The sequence below is a fragment of the Penicillium macrosclerotiorum genome (assembly GCF_028827735.1).
Source record: "Penicillium macrosclerotiorum strain IBT 26536 chromosome Unknown utg000002l_segment0_segment0, whole genome shotgun sequence".
In the NCBI taxonomy this organism is placed as follows: domain Eukaryota; kingdom Fungi; phylum Ascomycota; class Eurotiomycetes; order Eurotiales; family Aspergillaceae; genus Penicillium; species Penicillium macrosclerotiorum.
This window is the reverse complement of record NW_026643082.1, coordinates 2,658,117-2,678,018: the sequence shown is the minus strand read 5'-3', so window position 1 is coordinate 2,678,018 and position 19,902 is coordinate 2,658,117. Positions and strand designations below refer to the sequence as shown.

Below are 19,902 nucleotides of genomic sequence, written 5' to 3'. Positions count from 1 at the left end.
CAAAAGAAGGGGATGGCGGGGACCGCGAGGTGACAGTAGGGGGAGGCCACCGATATTTGGGGTGAAACCACGCCTTTCGGCTCATGGGTGACTGGTTCCGGGGTATCCCGGATGTGGGAGGCCCAATGGGCACCGCAGCTGGGCGAGGATATCTGCAAAGTACATTGTTAGAAAAAGAAACGCAGTAAGACCTTGCATTGGCGAAAGAAGGGGAAAATAAGCATGCATGAAACACACACGATCATGCTGTTTTCAAGCTGTTTCTCAGATCAGTCCGAAGTGTCTGGCAACAACTATATAGAACTAAGAACGAAGATCGACTTCCACGGCTGAGACAAATGAGAAAAAGAGGGTAAAAGAAAAATCGTCTATCCATATCATCACTATCGCTAACGTCACAGAAAACAGTCGCCGATAGGCGCTAGTGGGGGGAGTAGATGTACAAAAAATGTGCCCAAATAAGATGGCTAAATGAGAGCCAGGCAGAAAAAAAAATCACTCCAACGCCGTGAGAAATGCTGATACAATCGGGCAGCAGGAAATATCCAGTGGCCAGCCAAAAATAGGCCATCAAAAGTACCGTCACTACTGGACTCGTCTCTTGCCTCTGGTCGGTGGTGCTTCACAGAGCTCCGTCCAAGCATCTTCGAAGACCGTCTTCTTAGGGCCGATCTGGCCCTGGTAGAAGTTCAATTTGCGCACAACTTCCATCGCGCCCGTTCCCAGCCCAACCGTCTTGCCCATAATAATACATTCCGAAACACCCTCGATTAGATCAGTGCGGCCGGCACCACCGGCATCAAAGAGGTGGTCTGCAGTCTTCTCGAACGAAGCCAGCTGAAGGACCGAGTCTCGCATCTTCGCCAGACCGAATCGGGTGATACCGAGCACTTCACCCTTGTATGTCATCACATCGGCCAGAAGCTGCATGTGACGGGGATCGATGTCCATCTCCTTCATGACCTCACTGATTTCCGTAATAATCGTGCTTCGTGCGGCTTCGATGCCAAGGACCTCGCGTGCCTCCATGACATTGTTGGTCTTGGTGTGGTAACCGTCGACACCGGTAGTTGTCATACACTCGCGCAATCCGTAGCCTTCCACGAGTAGTGTGTTGACTGTTCCAGTCTCGTTCGTCCGGATGATGGCCCGGCTGGCTTGCGGGTGACCCAATATCTGGATATCGGGAAGCATGCGCTTCAGGTGCTTGAGGCGCAGGAAGGGATCGCTGCTCGTCGCGGCAATCTCTGTCTTCGATAGGCCCTGCTTGCTCACCGGATCTAGATCAATAACCAGGTAGACATGGTTGCGGTCAGCTCGGAATTTCAGGTCATCAGCCTTGAAGCGCTTGTGAGTCTTGATGGCCTGAAGAATCTGTGGCATTTTGATCTCAAGTTGCATATCGATGATCGTCTTCCAGTTGATCTTGACACTGATATAGGCCTCATGATCATTCCAGCATTCAGTGATTGAGCGCATCACATCACGCAAGTATGTCTTTTCGACACGGCCCTTTACAATGCGAGCGGCAGGAACGGAATCCTTCGTGACCAGCTCGCATGAGATGACGGGAGTACTGATCTCCTTGGAGGCGTTGATAATTTCCTTGATACGTGGCACACCTTGGGTGATACTCATACCGGCGACACCAGCGAAATGGAAAGTCTTCAAGGTCATTTGTGTACCAGGCTCACCAATGGACTGGGCACCAACGGCACCCACAGCATGACCGGGTTCGACCTGCGCTCTCTTGTATTTGAGCAAGCAAGCGGCGATGAAGGCCCGGAGGGTCTTCTCAGTCAACTTTCCGGTATGATCCAAGCCTTTCCGGCTTCGCTCGTCAGAAGGATCAATATCACCACCACGGTAGCTCAGCCTGTCAGCCTTCGTTTGAACATATTGCTCAATGGAGTCAAGGAAATCGCGGGCACTTTCGAACTGATCAATTCCGTGGTCGCTGCGATCCATGTATCCCAGCTCATTGCCGAGCAGATCCTTACGAGTCAACTTCTCGCGTTCCTTTTCCAGCATCTCACCACAGACTTCCATGATCTCCTGTGGCAGCAAGCTTGGTTCGTCATTGTTGTAGGTGGTGGACTCGGAGTGAATGAAGGTACGATCGAAATGGACAGGCTTGGCCTTGCCCTCCATATCGACGGGATCCAGCTTGTCATCACCATATTGGAACTGAACAATAGCAGCGGAAGAGTTCCGAACAGTATCGTCATACCGAGTAGAAAGATCTTCAAGCGACTTCATCAACCGGCGAGACATGTAACCAGTTTCGGCAGTCTTGACAGCGGTGTCGACCAGACCTTCACGACCGGACATGGCGTGGAAAATGAACTCGAAAGGTTTGAGACCCGAGAAGAAACTGTTCCGAACGAAACCCTTGGAGGGGGGCTGCCGGGCATTCTTTGGGAAATGAGGCAAGGTACGGTCCTGGAAACCATCCTGAACACGTTGACCACCAATAATTTGCTGACCCACAAGCGCAACCATCTGGGAGACGTTGATGCTGGAACCTTTGGATCCGGATGTGGCCATGATCAGGGGAGAATTGTATTTGCTGAGCTGCGCGATACATTCATCACCAGCTTGCTGACGAACCTTACTTAGAATACCGGAGATTTGGTTCTCCATGGTCTGCAGCTCGTCACAACCAGGATACTTCTCCAGCGTACCGGCTTTGTATTTAGCAATGACTTCATCGCAGGCAGCGTAGGCTGTCTCCACCAGATGATTCTTCGAAGCAATAAGTCTCTCGCTGGGGTAAACATCGGTAATACCGATAGAAAAGCCAATGTTGGTGAACCAACGGGCCGACAGCTTGGATAAGCGGTTCATGCCCTCGGCAGCAGCAGGTGGACCAAAATCTCGAAGCATAATGTAGAACACATTGTCCTTCTTTCCAGAACCGATAGTGGACTTATCCATGACACCGCACATCACTTCGGAGTTACGGATGACCAGCCAACCATCATTGGGATCCAAATCCTTGGGTCTGCCATCCTTGGGCTGCTTGAACTCACGACAAGCAGCATCAAGGTTGACAAGAACAGGATCATCTTTATTGGGATGCATCAGAATGTTGAACACCTGCTTTCCAGTCCAGAGCATCTGTGGCTTGAGGACGGACGGCGGCGGAAGATCAAAGCGTGTTTCAGGGCCTAGCATGTAGAGGCAAATTTGGGTGAATGAGCGGCGGTCAAAGAAGTTATCTTTGCTACTCAGTATGTAAGCAGCACTGATGAAATCTTGAATAGAAGAAATGATGGGCTCGCCGTTCTTGGGCGTGGCTAAGTTGTTCTTCACACCCATCAGCTCCATCGCCTCTGCTCTGGCCTCCTCTGTTTGAGGGACGTGCAAGTTCATCTCGTCTCCGTCAAAATCGGCATTGTAAGGGTTGCAGACACATTCATTCAGCCGGAAAGTTCGATGGGGTCGAACTTTTGCAAAGTGCGACAAAATACTCAGTTTGTGGAGAGATGGCTGTCGATTAAAAAGTACAATATCACCATCTTCAATGTGACGCTCGACAGTATCGCCTTCTTGCAGCTCATTAGCAACATGCTGAAGGTTACCGTACTTGAGCATCATCCTAAAGTTGGAATCCTTTTTCACAAGATAATTTGCACCCGGCCATTTCTTGGTGCCATTTCGAACACACTGTTGTAGCTTCTCCTTATTGTATCGAGTCACAACTTCGGGGTATGTCATGTTTTTGGCTACCAGCTCCGGGACAGCAACCTCGTCAACTCGCAAGTTCGGGTCAGGCGAAATGACCGTACGCCCAGAGAAGTCCACACGTTTTCCTGAAAGGTTACCACGGAATCGACCCTGCTTTCCCTTGAGTCGTTGAACAAATCCACGAATCGGCTTTCCGAGATCTGCCTTATTAAGACCCGGCACGTCACTGTTGATATAGACCGCAATCTGGAGCTGCATATAGTCCCAACATTCCATAATTGTCTGCACTGGGGCACCCTTCAGCAAAGCGTTTTTGAGGTTAATGTTACTCTGAACGATATCGCCCAGTTTCGCTGTCAGATCATCTTCGGTGGAAGCGCCCTCCTGACCCACAGACGGACGGATACAAACAGGGGGGCCGGGATGAACTGCCAGAGAAACATTTCCGGTCGAGCTTCCTTAGGATCTAACCCAAGAAGCTCACAATCGCTGTTAGAAATCTTCTTAAACAGCTTCAGCACACGCAAGGCATTCATGTCATCCTGAGCTTTCTTGAAATGTTTCTCGATTTCCGAATTGGCATTCCGCGCTTCAGTAAAGGAGTCATCGAACACAGTCTTACTGATCGGAGGCTGCTTTTTGACAGATGTGGAGCTGTTGAATGCTCGAAATTTATCATGGGTGATTTTCAGTGCACTTGATCCCACCTTTTTCACCACACCGTTAATCGCATGACAGTACTCGCATTCTCGGGTTTTCCGGCAACGTTCGTTGATACGCTTCGCAATCTGCATGCGCCGCAGGTTATCCAGACCTGGGCGTCGCATTTCACGCAGGAAGGCACGGCGCTCCGACTCGGGAAGAAGGATGCGTGAGCACTCCTTGCAGACTTCCTGGAGAATGCCAATGACGCGCTTGAAGTAGCCAACGTGGAAAGCTGGTAGAACCAGTCTCACATGGCCGAAATGACCGTTGCATTCTTTCAAGTGGTGTCCACAGGTCTTGCACGTTGCGGTCTTGTTTGAGATACCCATGCGCGCGTCGAGCGGGCCATGGGAAACGACTGCGCGGTCATGTTCAAGGTCGAAAAATTTCCGGTCCGAAACTTCAACTACGGCCTGGCCGGCAATATCATCGTTTGTTCTGAAGGGAGGAGAGAACACTCGTTAGCGATCGGTTCGGCGCCAAATCGCTCCTGTTCGGTTGTCAAGCAAAAATAAAAGTGGGCCCACTTACAAAACGCCGAATTTCAGTTCTTTGATAACTTTGGGAACTCGATCAATGACCTGGGCCTTACCCAGGTCGATCTGCGCACTCTCTGGAGGCTGCATTGCGCCGTTGTCAACGGTGGGACATGGCAGGGTGACTCAAAGGCTGACTTCGGTTGTCGGGGGGCTGGTCTTGGCCGCAATCGACGAGATTCAATAGTGGGAGAGAGGTTGAGCTCAGTACTTCAATCGCTGAATGTGAGCGAAGAACTGGAGAGCCAGCAATACCACCTCGAGACGATGGAGATGGAAAAGAAACGGCGATGGTAGAAGTGAGGAAGAAGTGTGACGGCGGGGTTGGCCACGAACTTTTTTTCTGCCGGGACAGCTCTCACCGCCCTGCTAAATGGAACCATGTTTGTGACCGACGTCGTGGTGTTGAGGGAATGGTGAAGGGCAATGCTAAAGGGATCTATAAATCCTGTTATTTACTCTCTTGGTAGCCTCTCATTCAGGCCATGCACGCTATGTATGCATTTTCTCTTTTCTCCTTTGATGAGGGTGCGTTAATGTTTCTCCAATGGGACCAATCCCTGCCAATTTATATAATGGGTGGGTAAAGCTTAGTTGATCGGAGCACGTTTACCTAAAATTAATTATTCGGAGCTACTATAACAATCTGCAGGAATGATCGAGCTTTTGCGTTTGTTTATCTGTGAGTTTGACTCTATATTTTCTCTATTCGAAGGCTGCAAATAGGAATGAATAGATCGTTTCGTGGGAGCTGCAGTGTTGGACTCTACCTCCAAGTTACCTAGCGATTAACTAAAGGAATACGCAATATTAAGGGCCGTCCTATGTTCAAGAGCTTTTTGCGATCAAATGGAAGCCTGTTGACGGGGAACAATACGAGCCATTTATAGAATAGTTCATCCGTCCATGACTTTAGTTCATCCATCCTAATGGGATGGCCAGGATTTACCTTGAACATGTGAAGAGAAAGACATAATCGATTGTTGTCATCCAAGGGTTGAAACGTCGTTGTAATCGACTCACTCGAGGCGCGATCTCTCATGGTACGAAGGAGATTTTCGTCGCTTAACAAAGAGTCCTCGAGCTTGAGACGGAAGTGAACGTAATACTCCATGGTGATAAATTGTGCTAATTGGTTCGGTAGTAAAGAGTCCAGCAGGATGTTCGCGGAATTTGTGCTGAAGCTGACTGTTAGAAGACTAGGATCTTGCGGATGAACCGAGCATCATGGCGAGGAGACGGGTTAAATAGTTGCTCGATCTCTCGATTCCTCGGCCATCAGGAATGAGAATGGAAAGGAGTTTCGTTGAGATCAATGTCTTGGGGAAGAACAACGATCTTTGATCGAGGATTCTTCTCGATTGTAGTTCCTTTGTTACAAAGACCGAGTATCGCAGAATAGATATCAATGTCTTCGAGAAAACCTGCAGAGACGGACAAAGATGGGGCCTAGGATAGTAACAGATGAAGGAACTCTAAAGCAAAACTGAGGAACAATGCAACGGCAATGCCCTTTCACGTCAACGCTACTCTCTATTTATGTTCACAGCCCACCACTCACAAAACTCATCTCCTCCTCGCTCACTCGCTCCCCTGTGTTACATACCAGCTTCAAATAAATCCATCTGACTTGGAAATCATGGGACACAAGATGTGACTGTCGTTTGACCATCGACCCTCATTGTAGAGAGCCAGAGCTTGCCTCCGGTGGCCGATTTGCCGACTAACACCAGCAGGGCAACTGGGAAATATAGGGCTGAGGAAATGGTTCTATTCCACATGAGCGCAGGGTTCGGGCCCACCACTTCCATAAAATCATGTAAGCCTCAAGATACTTCCTCTGTTAATTCAGATTACTGACTGCGCGATTTCACGGCATATAGTTAGCCGTTTATATATCCTTGGCTCGGTGTGTTGTGTTGTTATCAACAGTAAAATTATTTGTTTCAGGTTGAATTGTCGACGCGGATGAGTTGCCGCTTCGATAGGGATAAGTTTGGTGCTCTCTTTCGCTGAAGAAACAGCGGTAGTCGAGGAGTGAAAAGATATTGGACAGCATGAACAGTCTAAGTTGACGGCCACGTAGTTGGTAGACGAGCCGGTGGTGACGTCGGCTGCCTTTGGTTTCGGCATGTTGATGTCGAGTGAGGGGAGTGTCAAACATGCGGCAATAGTAAACGCGTGTAAGAAGTGAGACGATAAAGAAAAGAATAGGACCAGAGAAAGAATAGAGAGATGAGAAGGATGGCGATGGAGGTGATATGTGAACAGAAATATAGGCACAAAGAACGATGATCTGGTGGAAAGGCGGGGAGGATGAAGGTGTGAGAATACGACGGAAGATAATCGCAGTGTAGCGGAGGAAAAGTATGGTTGAGAAAAGACGCCGGTAGTCGGTTAGTTAGAAGCTTGCCCTTGATTCGAATTCACGGATCAGTCCTTGAGTGTCGACAGCTCCTTCTGTGATCTACCGTGCCTCCAGTCGTTGTTTTACCGATCTATGATGTGAGGCGTTCTTGTCTCCCTCTCCGGAGCGTTGGGATCTATCTTCATACAGTCTCAGGCATCTGAAGACCTGCTAAACAGCATACCTTCTATTCTTTTAAACTTCGAGTCAAGGTCCTTTTGATCAAGTTAATTTGCCCTCAAAAGACTGTATCCATTTCAATGCAGAGGATGGCAGCCCAGCTGTGCCATCATCAAACATCCAGAGCCTAATATCGAATCTACGTACCTCGACTAGTGTGACGCTCACCTGAGGACTACGAAGATCATCAAAATAAGGTCTAATAATGAGGTAGCAATGGGTTAAAGAGGGTTCGAGTGAATACAGCCCATTGTGGCTTTGAATATTGCATGCTTTGGTCATGGGGTCCCTTATGAGATATCTACAATGTGAAATAATATTTGATAGCCTTCCCTCTTTACAATACGGTAATGTATCAATGCAACGCATGAGTCACTCCTCATAGAAGGCATTTAATCATGCACTTAACGCGAGACAATCAACAAGAACAGATGAATAAGCGGTCACTTTTATTCGCCTATGTACAATTTTCAGAGGACTTCTACTCGTGTTGAAAAATTTGAACGGCCAAGAAGGGACGATGCTAAATATCATTGATAAAGCTTCGAAAACCCACCCTCAGGCGGTTGCAACCAGTTCCTCTTATCATAATCCCAACCATCAGCGCCCTCGATGACATGGAACGTGTATGCATACCGACTATTCGGGCTGGTGTTCTTCTCGCTTTTATGTAGCACGTTGCCGTGAATCAGAACTAGTGACCCGCTCTTAACATTGAGGATCTCCAGGTCCTCATCCGCCGGAGCTTCAACCTTATCCTCCTCCATACCCTTCGGCAGCGACGGCCCAGCGTTCTCAACGAACTCCGTTCCTTTGTCATCGCTCTTTCTCACAAAGCGGCGCGTGATATGGCCACCCTTACGGCCCTTATGTGATCCTTTCCACATCCCCAGCGTCGCGTTGCCGGGCCCCGCATCTTGCAGCGCATACCACCACCCAACAGCCGACGGTGGGTCCGTGTACAGAAACTCCGAGTCACGGTGGTTGGGTACTGCGCCCCCAATGGAGGGTTGCTTGCAGATCACCATGCTCTGGAGCACGCGCGGATCTTGGAAGCCCAACGAGTGAGCGACGGCCGCATTGCGTTCGTTCAGCGAAACTGCCTTGAATGGCGGCGACAGACTGTGCAGCGAGTGGCCAATCTTGTTGACGGCCAAATGCTTGGGCTTGAGTAGCGCGGGGCGCCCCGTGAGCGGATCCGGCTCAGAGGAGAACGCGTCCGGCTCGAAGAAGAACCGGATCTTGTCGCCGGAGTTCAGGAAGTAGTCATCACCAACGTGATCGGCCTGGTCATCATCCCCGGTAGTGAATTGGGTGAGCGGGTGCGAGTCCAAAGAGAAGTCATTGAGCAGTGTGTTGGTTTCCGCCAGCAAGGACTCGACCTCGGCTGATGCGAGGTAGTCAGGGATGACTAGGTAGCCGTTCTCGTGGAACGAAGCTACCTGCGATTCTGTGAGGCCGACCATTACTGCGATGAGGAGAAGTGAAGGTCGGAGAAGTTCCACGAGTCGAGTAAAGGCGGGGGAAGGTGATAAGCGATATCCATCGGCCGCGGGATTGGTTATCAGGAGGAATGCCCTAAGTTAATCGTGTCTATTGATAACAGGACGAATTACGCGTCTAAAGACTCCGCTAGAACTCCGTGGAAAGGTAAAGATAGATAAATTATTCCGTTTGATTTTGAAAAGTAGTCATATTCTCCAAAAAAGAGAAAGTCAAAGGTATCATTTGCTATCGTTGCACAAGCAGGTACTAAAACAATGCGTAGAGACTGGTCCTAGGAGAAAAAAAAACGCCGCCATGCGGGATATCCGAAAAAAGAAGAGCCAAATACACATTCTGAAATCATGACCATAAGTCCCGGGATATAAGAATGAAGCCTCCCGCGCAGGATAAAACACATAGCCATACATAACACATCAGCATATGAACCTTGAGATTTTGTTCAACGAGCATATCCCATCGTGGCCGATGGCTTCGGTGCATACTTCCGCACGGCTCGACTTGGGCTGCATGCAACCGACCCAATGTCGATGCTTTTCAGTTCTCGACTGAGGGCATCCATACCCGGGTTTCCGCTGTGAGGATTGCTCACTGCAACCGGATATCCCGGAGAGCCGCTCGAGATCGGTACTTTGGATGGAATAGGGGGGCCGGGGCTGTAATCATACAGAGGGGAGCGAGAACCCGGAGAGGGGGAGACGGAGCCTCGGGAAGATCGTGGCCTTTCGGCGGAAGTGGGGGTATTATAGCTCCGGCTGTGAGTGTAGCTGCCGTAGCTGTCAATTGCACGATCGGCTCGGGGAGGCGTCCGGTCAACGGACTCGTGAGTGGAGTGTATATGGGTTGTAGTGTACTTCATGCTCGGGCGATCCGAATCAGTGGTCCTGAATCCAACTCGTGGCGGGGGACCAGAGCGAGAAGCTGTGTCATTGCCTCGAGAAGTAGGCCGGGCAGAGTGCTTGAAGCGAATAATCACCTCAGGTTTCCTGCTCTTTCTCTCTGGCTCGGGAGCCCATGTGTCTGTCGGGAGGTGATCTGAAGGATCAATCTCACGACCGTCATCACCAATAATAGGCTGATCTAGATCCCGGACAGGTGTAACCTCTGATCGCACTGCTGCGTCCCGGGCCTGGGAAGGAGTCTCGTAGGCCGGCGACGGCTCTCGGCTAGTGATAGATCGTGAAGCTTGCGGGTTGAGAGTGTTATAAAAATCAGGAGAGAACGGGACCGAAGATCCTGTACGGGCACTAGATATCGATGGTCGCGGACTGACTGACTTCCGAGTCACAACTCGGGTATCTGGACTGACTGAGCCGCCTCGACTCCGTATAGAGCTTGGACGGTCATCAATAGGCTGAGGAGATGTTCGGAGGGGATACACCGGGGGTCATATGGCATAGGAATCGGAACAGATGCCTGTGCAGGCATCGAGGTCGGTACCGGTGCGGGTGATGGAGCCAGGGGCTCGGGAATCATCATTTCGTCTTCTAAGTGGCTGGTGCTGTTCTTCCGGCTATTTCGGCCTTCGAACACTCTATCGTGTTCTTCGCTTTCATACCCAGCCACTAAGCTCGCTGGCATGGAGGATGTATTGCTGGTGTACCCAGGGCTGTATGGTGTGTAAGGAGATGGTGACTGGCCAACCGGCGGCTGGGCGGGAGAAGCCGGCTGCGCCATTCTGGAGCGATGAACTGGAGGTGGAGGAGGGGGTGCATCTTCATCTTCATCTTCCACTCGGGGCTGCATGGTGGCATATTCAGGATGGTACGGCGCAGGCAGTGCCTTCATCATGCGCGGCTGGTACCGAATCTCATCTCCAGGGCCAGATGAAGAATTTGGTCGAGAATAGTCCAGGGGGCCGGTAGATCTTCATGGCTAGGGTGGCGAGGCGAGAATGTGGATACATGTCCAAATGTCATAGGGTTGGCACTGTACTGAGGAGAAACCACGCTGTACGCATCATGCGGACTTCTTCCATGCGTATTATTCTCATAATCTAGTTCCTGAGATGTTGTGCGATAATCTTGAGAAGGGGGGCGCTGATCATAGTCGGAATGACTGCGCATTTGGCGGGGAGGGTGGGAGTGATATTGAGGCTCGGATTTATCACTGTAGGAATAGGGTGCTTCGTTGGTGTTGTGTCTCATTGTGCCCGCAGGAGGAAGGGCCTGAGTCGGGGCTGGATTGTCCCATTTTTGTTGATAACTATCGGGGGCATCGTATGCTCCCTGTGTCTGCATGGCAGAGGACGGCGTGTTATATGACGGATTGTCGTAAGCAGTTTCTGGTGGAGTGTAGAGAAGGGCGTCTGTGTTACTCGGTGGTAGGGGTGTGGCCATGGTTTGGGCATGATCCTGCACTGGCGGTCTCGAGGGCATCGGATGATGCAGCGCAGGAGCGACGACAGGCTGTTCCACTGGCAGTGGTCTCGGAGCAGGGGCGCCAGATGGATCAGTCGGTAGCGGACGTCTTTTAAGCTGTCTGGGACCCGAGAAACCAGAGCTAGACGCGGGGCTTACCTTGCCCTCGGCCTTTTCCTTAGCCCTCTCCCGACGCTTCTTCACTCCCTCATCTTGTTCACGGGTGTCGTAGTAGGTCATTTCAATCCTAATATCCCCAGCATATTTGCCTTTGCACTGAAGATGGTGCCAGTGGTCGTTTTGACTTCCGCCTGGAATGATGAGGGTTTGCAGGTCGACCCAGGTCTCTCCAATCAGGTCGGTCTTCTTGTCGTCATTGAACACGGACACTTTGAGCTTGTAGTAGTCTGGTGACTCATGCACCGTGAAGCGGAGTTCATAATCCCTATACAGGCGTCTATTAGTTTGAAACTCCTAGCGCGGACCATCATCAAGTCTCGAGTAACATACCATCTGGGAGTTTGTCCACCCCGCAGATCCGTCGGTGTCTTCTTAGCTTCCTTGCCAAGGCGAGCCGCGCAGTAGGGGTTCTGCTTGCCCATGGTTTTGCGATTCGGAAGGTTTTTGGCACGGTCAATGATGGCGACCAGGGTGCCAATGGCTGGCCCATCGACCGACATGTCGGCGAAGATGCCGGCCGCATGGTTCAGCTTGGTGAGGTTTGACATCATGACAAGCTGAGTCGAGGTCTTTCGAGTGCTCGAGTACTCAACCGGTCAAGTGTTTGAGTACAAAGAGGGTGCAGTCCAGCATTGGCGACTTTCCAGAGATCAAGAGTGAAGAAGAGAGCGACGAGGGGCGAGAAAAGAAAGATAAAGCGACCGCCTTACGGAATGTTCGATGCGGTATTGGGGGTGGCTGGGAACGGGCCTTATACACATGCTGATTGGCTGGGTCCCCTGGATCAAGCGTCTCGACCGCGGTGGATCGGGGCAGTGTAACCATACGTGACCATACGCCGATACAAGGTTATCGATAAACAAACGATGCCTCATCGTCAGGAGCTGCGTCTTTGCCTTCTTCCCTCTGTTCATGGCTCGTCACTGGTGACATGCTACGATTCTTTCCAGCCTCTCACTGTTGAGAAGAATAGATTACATGTCTCCATATCATTCCAATTCATTTGCCATTTCACCCAACCCCAGGCAAATATTGAGAATGAGGGTGGATCGGCAGCGTCAGCTCGCACCACGTCCCCAGCCACCGTGATCCACCACTTTGAAGCATTCCAAGAGCAGACAGGGGGTACACCCACCAGGAAGTGCAACGATTGGCGACTGGCCCAGAGTCGTGATCGTCATCCATCAATAGTCTTGTTGGTGAATCCGGTTTCACTCGAAGCGCTGCGCAGCTGTCAGGCGCGCCCCCCCACCTGTAAGGTTGACACGATGCTCATCCCCCACCGAATTGCCATAGCGACGGCCCAAACCACCACAACACACTGCTCCGTACAGAGTACATCGGGGCGCCACAGCTCCGCAGCTCGTTCGATCATCATTGAACATCTGGATCGGAGATCAGAAATTATCCGAGATCTTATTGTCAATAGCTTTATCCCACAGTGAGACAGATCTCGACAATGTACCACCATCCCCTGCTGCGCGGATCAAACACATTGACGGTTGCCTGTATCACAGCCCCAGTGGATGGAGCATCTACAGTCAGCCCCGTCTTACCGGTTGCGACGGGAGTTGTGCTATTATTAAAAGAGAGAAACCAGGTGCAGAATTTGGGGGCCTGCAGGATCCACGAGAGGGGTTCTCGAGTTTCTCGGCCAACAGCGGGTGAGATCTTGGCCGGTTATCGCCATCGACTCCGAATCACATTGACTGCACCCATTAGTACCGGGTCGACTCTCATCTGAACTTAGCAGCATTGTAAGTATCCCAGCACTTGTAGATAGATTGAGGGGGGCAATTCTAGACTTCGGGATGTTGGCGCGAGGCGAACTCGTAACCTAGATCCAATCGACTGCCAGTAGCTGGTGAATTTATGTCAATAGGGTATGTCGAGAAAGAGTATACGATTCATGACACTTGGAAGCTCATTGTTCGAGTCTTGATACACAACTCTCATTTTATTCTTGCGATTTCGAACAATCAATTGGGAGAAGGGCCGTGCTGCCTTGCTGCCTGGCTGCCTTAGGAGCCTGAATGCCATACCGGTGATTGTGGCCTTGTCGCCTGAGGCCAGAGACGACCTTCCGCCGCCATTCCCAATGGGGCAGAACTTTTTTGATCGGCAGAAAAAAGATCCTCAACTTCACCAAGACTCCTCTTTGAGATACGAGGGTCGGGCCCAATTCAGTTGTCTTTTAGTTGGGTTTCCAACCATTCTGTTGGAACTCGCACACTCCTAGCCTACGATGGCGGCGCCCGTCCTGCCTTTGCAGCAGGTGAAACTCGCCTCGTTGCCCTCAACCCGCCTGACACCAGAGCAGCAATACTGGCGAACCTTTAAGAATCCGCTCCTGATCCCTTCGCCTGCCAATGGACCGGTAAATCTGATTACCCAGCCATCTGCACCATCCTCAGCTGCAGCATTTCCCTCTTTGACACAAACCCCCGACGTCTTTACCGTCACAACCGGTGCCCGCGTCCAAATCTACTCGATTCGCACCCGAAAGCTCCTGCGAACAATCACACGATTCGACGACACTGTTCGTGGTACGGATGTCCGGCCTGATGGCCGCATTCTCGTCACAGGTGATGACACGGGTACAGTGCAGGTTTTCGATGTCACTTCGCGGGCGATTTTGAAGACATGGAAGGACCACAAGCAGCCGGTGTGGGTGAGCAAGTTTTCGCCGAGTGATCCAACGTCCCTCATGACAACTAGCGATGATCGCACTGTCCGGTTGTGGGATCTTCCGGGAGATACCAGCGCCCGAACCTTTGTTGGCCACACCGATTACGTTCGCAGTGGTTCATTCATGCCTGGCTCCATGGCTTCATCAGGGCTGCTGGTTTCTGGTTCTTACGATCGCACAGTTCGCCTCTGGGATCCCCGTGTAGAGAGCCGGGCCGCCATGACCTTCAAAATGGCCGCTCCGATCGAGAGCGTCTTGCCCATGCCAGCGGGCACCACGGTGCTTGCGGCCGCCGACAACAAGATCGCGGTGTTAGATATTGTTGCGGGCAAGCCTTTGCATATGATCCAGAGTCACCAGAAGACTGTGACATCGCTTGCGCTGGCATCTAATGGCGAGCGATTGCTCAGTGGTGCGTTGGATGGACATATGAAGGTTTTCGAGACTACGGGATGGAATACGGTCTCCGGATCCAAATATCCATCACCCATCCTCTCACTCCAGGTGATTACGTCCGGTGTAGCATACGAGGACAAGCATGTCGCTGTGGGTATGCAGTCAGGTCTGCTCTCGGTCAAGACTCGGCTCTCCGGCCAACAGAAGGTCAAGGAGCGCGAGCGCCGGAAAGAGATGCAAGCTCTCCTGGAGGGCAAGCTGGAAGAGCATGACCGACAGGTCGCAAAGAAGCAGAAGCTGCGCGGATCCGGGTGGGAAAAGCGCCTTCGTGGTCGAGACTTCATTGGTGAAGGCGTGGATATCGTGATTGAAGGCCAGGACCGCAAGCGACGGAAGAAGGAGCAGCCATGGGAGAATGATCTTCGGAAGGGTCGCTACTCCGTCGCTCTGGACCAAGTTCTGGCATCGACCGACAAGACCGCCCAGCTCACCCTTCTTACAACTCTTCGGCACCGCTCCGCGTTGCGCAGCTCGCTTTGCGATCGCGACGAAGTCACTCTTCAGCCCGTTCTCCAATGGATCCACAAGCACATCCGCGAGCCCCGTTTAGTCGATCTCTGTGTGGAGGTCGCCATGAACCTGCTCGACATCTATTCGGGAAACCTTGGCCAATCGGCTCAAATTGATAAGCTGGTCGACCGTCTGCACCGCCGAGTGCGCGATGAAGTAGAGATGGCCCAACATGCCTGCCAAACCAAGGGTATGTTGGATATGTTGAAGGCCTGATCAGCAGGAAGGGGGTCCATTTGCACATGTACAACGGTCTTGGAGTTCTTTTTTTTTTTTTCTCGGACTAGGTGTCTTGGGGATTTTCATCTTTGTCGGTGTATACCTGGCGGGCCACTTTGGCCGATTTGTACAGTTTGATGCATAGAGAAAACAAAAGTCGACCATTCAGCATTTTACGAAGCCTTTATCCACCCTTTTGAGTCTTGAGTCTTCTTTCTTGCTCCACTTCTTTGCCTGGATCCATTACCCTAAGCCCCATCGTTGCTACTACAAAGTGGCGGTCTGCGAGGGACACGATGGCTTCCAAATAATATCAAGACCCTAAGCTAACTCTGATGAGTTCTGCGGCATGCAAATGACTTCAGAACAGGGCTTGTTTGGTCGAAGTGTTCATAGAGAACAGCAAGCCACTGAACAAGACCTGAGGAGTATACGACGGGAGGTGGAACAGTACATCATGTATGAAGTGCACGAGGAACGTGAAGGTTTCTCTCCTGCCTGTACGTACTAGTTGTATGAAGACTAGGATTAGCCTCTGTGGACTCTATGTATACAACTCTTGGCTATCCCTATTATACTCCCATAACCCCTGTTGGATATCAGCCTGAACTATAGAGTCCCTCGCCGCAGATATCGCTTGAAGTCCTCGTCACGTTCTCATGTTCCATGTTGGTCGGGCTGGGGCGATGGACCACCCAAATGTGCCTAAGCGTCAGGTCCAACCGCAACCGCATTTCAACCTCCTCTCATCCTTAGCCTGTTTCTCCTTTGCCCCCTCCTGCGCTTTCTTGTGATCGTCTTCTACCAAACCTCTTTCAAATTCTATTCGTATCAGGGAACTTCGGTCAGCATTCCATCGTGGACCCCTCTCTCGGCTAACCCTTGGCATCGTGCTTCACTGCCCACCCCTCCATCCCGCCCCGCTCGACCTGCTGAGCAACAAAAACAGCTGTCCCAGCTCCACCCTCGGTTCGACTGTGGAGAGGGTCGAGACCGACTGATTGGCGATGCTCTGAGGCCGAAAAAAAAATTAAGGAACCACGGCACAGTCAGCAAACCCGGACCGCTGGAACTGGACGACCCGGAAAATCAATCACGTCACGTTGTCCTTTCATCATGGCCGCCGCCTTCGACGAGGAAGATCTCTCGATCCCTCTTCCTCCCTCCGACCGCGACCGTCCGCGTGAACGAGCGAGCAAGACCGCAAGCTCGAACCCCTCCGCCATGGCCATGCCGCCGCCCTCACGCCCGACCGGCAGGCCCGACCCCGCGACCCAATCCCCTGCCACTACACGGGATATGCAACGTTTGGATCAGTACCAGACGGTCAAGATTCTGGGCGAAGGATCGTTCGGAAAGGTGAAGCTCGCCATTCACCAGCCCAGTGGACGCCAAGTTGCTCTCAAAATCATCTCCCGGCGCAAGCTGCTTTCCCGGGACATGGTCGGGCGTGTAGAGCGAGAGATTCAGTATCTCCAATTGCTACGACATCCGCATATCATTAAATTGTAAGGAACTCGAGTCCTCCATCCATTTGGTCGCCATGGAATATTTGTCCACTTGTTTCTCTTTGTCTATCTCTTCATGCATGATGGAATTGTTAATGGTCTGTGCCCCGCTTTCAGATACACAGTCATCGCTACCAAAACCGACATAGTGATGGTACTCGAATACGCCGAGCGAGAATTGTTCGATTACTTAGTTCGGAAGGGAAAATGTGGCGACGATGAGGCCCGCAAGTTTTTTCAACAGATAATCTGTGCCGTTGAGTACTGCCATCGACACAAGATCGTTCACCGCGACCTCAAACCCGAGAACCTGCTCATCGACAGCCAGAAGAACGTCAAGATTGCCGATTTTGGATTGAGCAACATTATGACGGATGGAAATTTCTTGAAGACTAGCTGCGGTAGTCCAAACTATGCCGCTCCTGAGGTCATTTCCGGAAAGCTGTATGCGGGACCGGAGGTGGATGTCTGGAGTTGTGGTGTCATTCTCTATGTGCTGTTGGTGGGCCGATTGCCCTTCGACGATGACTATATTCCCGCCCTTTTTAAGAAAATCGCAGCGGGCAACTTTCACATCCCCGGATATATCTCTCCTGGTGCCGCCCGACTCATCCGCGCCATGCTGCAAGTTCACCCTGTCCACAGAATCACCATCCCCGAGATTCGACAGGACCCATGGTTCACCAAAAATCTCCCCAGCTACCTCCAGCCACCACCGGAAGAATACATCGCCACCGATTTAGATATCAAAAAAGCCCTTGATCCTCGTAAGGCGGCTTCAGGCAAACCCGCGCCGGTGCAGCAGAAGATCCACCAGATCGCTGTGTCAAAGCTGGAGCGCAGCATGGGCTATGGGCGAGACGATATTGAAGAGGCCTTGCGACACCCCGAACCAAGTGCCATCAAGGATGCGTTCTCAATTGTTGTTGAGAATGAGATGATGCAAACTAATTGTGAGTGGAGACTTTCGACAATCGTATTTTTCTATCCAGCAGCTAATGCGCAACAGCTCCAACCGAAGATAATTTATTAGCTCAGAGTATTTCTCCTCAGCCCAAGGTATCCGGATCAGCAGCCGCAGAGCGAGCATCTGCTGTACCCAAAGTTCAGACACCATCCTCACCAACCCCTGCTCGAACCCAAAGTGTTACCCGGCGAACACGGCCAGAAGAGGCTCAACAAGCAGACCCCGAAGATCTTGAGGAACCTCGTCCCAGCCACGTCCGAATTTTGCCCACTAGTTTGCCTTATGTCCACGATCAGCTCATGGAACAACGTGATCGAGAACAGAGGGCGCGTATGGAAGAGCGTCGGCAGGAAGCTGCTCGAGCCTATGAGGAACGGACGGGTACTGAGGGTGGAGAGCTCTCTCCGGAAGAACAGGCTGCTACTGTCCGAGCGTTGAAGCCTCATGCGCGAAGTGTGGTGGATCTGGATAAACTCCGTTTTGAGCCTCCAATCGGGCTCCCCATCACTCAACAGCCTAAGAAATCACGCAAGTGGCAGTTCGGCATCCGGTCCCGGAATCAGCCTTACGAAGCCATGTTGTATTTGTACCGAGCTATCGCTGCCCAAGGTGGCGTTTGGGATATCCAACCCGTGGAGTCCGGTAAGAACAGCCCCAGCGATCCGATGTGGAAGATGAAGTGTCTTTTTCTAACTATTGTGCGTAGGAACTAATATTGGGCCTGACGCCACGCCTTCACCGGACAAACCCAAACCACTGCAGAGCAAATACCCCGACCTTCCTTCGGACTACTATATCCCCAAGGATCCTTGGTTCATTCGTGCTCGTCTTTTGAAAGAGGGCGTGAAGGCCCCAGGAGCGTCGACCAGTGTGTACAATAGCCGCAGCGATCTGGAGGAATTGCGTCGCCGATTCAACATCGCTGGAATTGCTGCTCCAGTTGAGGACAAAGACAAGGATCTGAAATCGTCGACACCCGAGACTAACACACTTTCTGCACCATCCTCGGCCACTCAACAAAATGGACTTCCAAGCATTTCACATGGTGTCTGGGTCTTCATCGACATCCAGCTGTATCAGCTTGAGGAGAACAACTACATGGTCGATTTCAAATGTGACGGATACCAGAACGTCATCCGCGCCCATGGTGACACCGAATGGCATCCGATCAGCAAGCGCTTGAAAAATAAGGAGAAGGAGGTCACAAGCCCATACCCGTTCCTCGATGTGGCATCTGACTTGGTGGCTCAGCTGGCAGTGGCTAGCTAAGTGCCGCCATGCGTCGACTTCTATTTATCTTCATGATGCTTCAACGACGATCATGACATCTCCTACCATAGTCATCTTTTATTAATTACCTTGTCTATCTGCTCAGTTGGGAATGTATGGGTGTGATTGTACATCGAATACTTTTGTTTTTGTCTGCATCTGGTGTCTCTTTCTTCATAAGCAAGCGTGTTTAATAGGTGCTCTTACATTACCTGGTGTTCGTTTCCCTTCCTGTCCTCATATACAAAATCATTTTCTCTAGAAACATGTTCTCTTGGACTTCTTGGATGAATTGCACAGTATCTTATTACCAGATATTACCTGTATCACAGATCGCATCCTTTGCATCATATTTCTGAGATCAATGCAAAGCACAGCAAGACTGGGCAGGGGGTGAGAGAGGGTTTAAAAATAAATTGTATACAAGACCGTGATTTTGATCTGTCCTGAGGTGATCTCACTTAACTAGAAGCCCTTATATTCTCTTCGGTTGTTTCTCAGCCCGCCGTCGCTATGCATCTTCAAGTAATTGAGGGTTAAAAACCGGAAGTATACCAGTGCCTGGAAATTGAAGAGTGATTGTTCCCGCTTGGGCTTCTTAACAGACCGGACACTGACACCATTCTCATTTTGAGCAGCCATCATTTCTGAAAGATCATCCCGGATATAGGGGATGATACCGCGAATCTCTTCAAGCAACTTCTACGGTCGAACGACATCGTG

At 51.1% G+C, this 19,902-nt stretch overlaps 5 protein-coding genes across 5 annotated transcripts; 2 read left to right on the top strand and 3 right to left on the bottom strand.

The window, feature by feature from the left end:
- Positions 1 to 585: 585 nt before the first annotated feature.
- On the bottom strand, positions 586 to 5,021 carry N7462_002099 (DNA-directed RNA polymerase III core subunit RPO31; the record flags this gene model as incomplete). Its single annotated transcript, XM_057073825.1, has 3 exons — positions 586 to 4,118; positions 4,175 to 4,833; positions 4,927 to 5,021. The coding sequence occupies 3 exons, from the start codon at positions 5,019 to 5,021 to the stop codon at positions 586 to 588; spliced, it is 4,287 nt and encodes a 1,428-aa protein (XP_056937466.1).
- Positions 5,022 to 8,048: 3,027 nt separating this feature from the next.
- Positions 8,049 to 8,984, bottom strand: N7462_002098 (phytanoyl-CoA dioxygenase family protein; the record flags this gene model as incomplete). The annotated part of the gene is made up of 1 exon (XM_057073824.1): positions 8,049 to 8,984. The coding sequence occupies one exon, from the start codon at positions 8,982 to 8,984 to the stop codon at positions 8,049 to 8,051; it is 936 nt and encodes a 311-aa protein (XP_056937465.1).
- Positions 8,985 to 9,463: 479 nt separating this feature from the next.
- Positions 9,464 to 12,109, bottom strand: N7462_002097 (uncharacterized protein; the record flags this gene model as incomplete). The annotated part of the gene is made up of 4 exons (XM_057073823.1): positions 9,464 to 10,268; positions 10,331 to 10,818; positions 10,926 to 11,826; positions 11,892 to 12,109. 4 exons carry the CDS (start codon positions 12,107 to 12,109, stop codon positions 9,464 to 9,466), a joined length of 2,412 nt encoding a protein of 803 aa, XP_056937464.1.
- Positions 12,110 to 13,806: 1,697 nt separating this feature from the next.
- Positions 13,807 to 15,432, top strand: N7462_002096 (snoRNA-binding rRNA-processing protein UTP15; the record flags this gene model as incomplete). The annotated part of the gene is made up of 1 exon (XM_057073822.1): positions 13,807 to 15,432. One exon carries the CDS (start codon positions 13,807 to 13,809, stop codon positions 15,430 to 15,432), a length of 1,626 nt encoding a protein of 541 aa, XP_056937463.1.
- A 1,119-nt stretch (positions 15,433 to 16,551) lies between these two features.
- Positions 16,552 to 19,179, top strand: N7462_002095 (SNF1 family serine/threonine-protein kinase; the record flags this gene model as incomplete). The annotated part of the gene is made up of 4 exons (XM_057073821.1): positions 16,552 to 16,943; positions 17,061 to 17,896; positions 17,953 to 18,552; positions 18,617 to 19,179. The coding sequence occupies 4 exons, from the start codon at positions 16,552 to 16,554 to the stop codon at positions 19,177 to 19,179; spliced, it is 2,391 nt and encodes a 796-aa protein (XP_056937462.1).
- Positions 19,180 to 19,902: the final 723 nt, after the last annotated feature.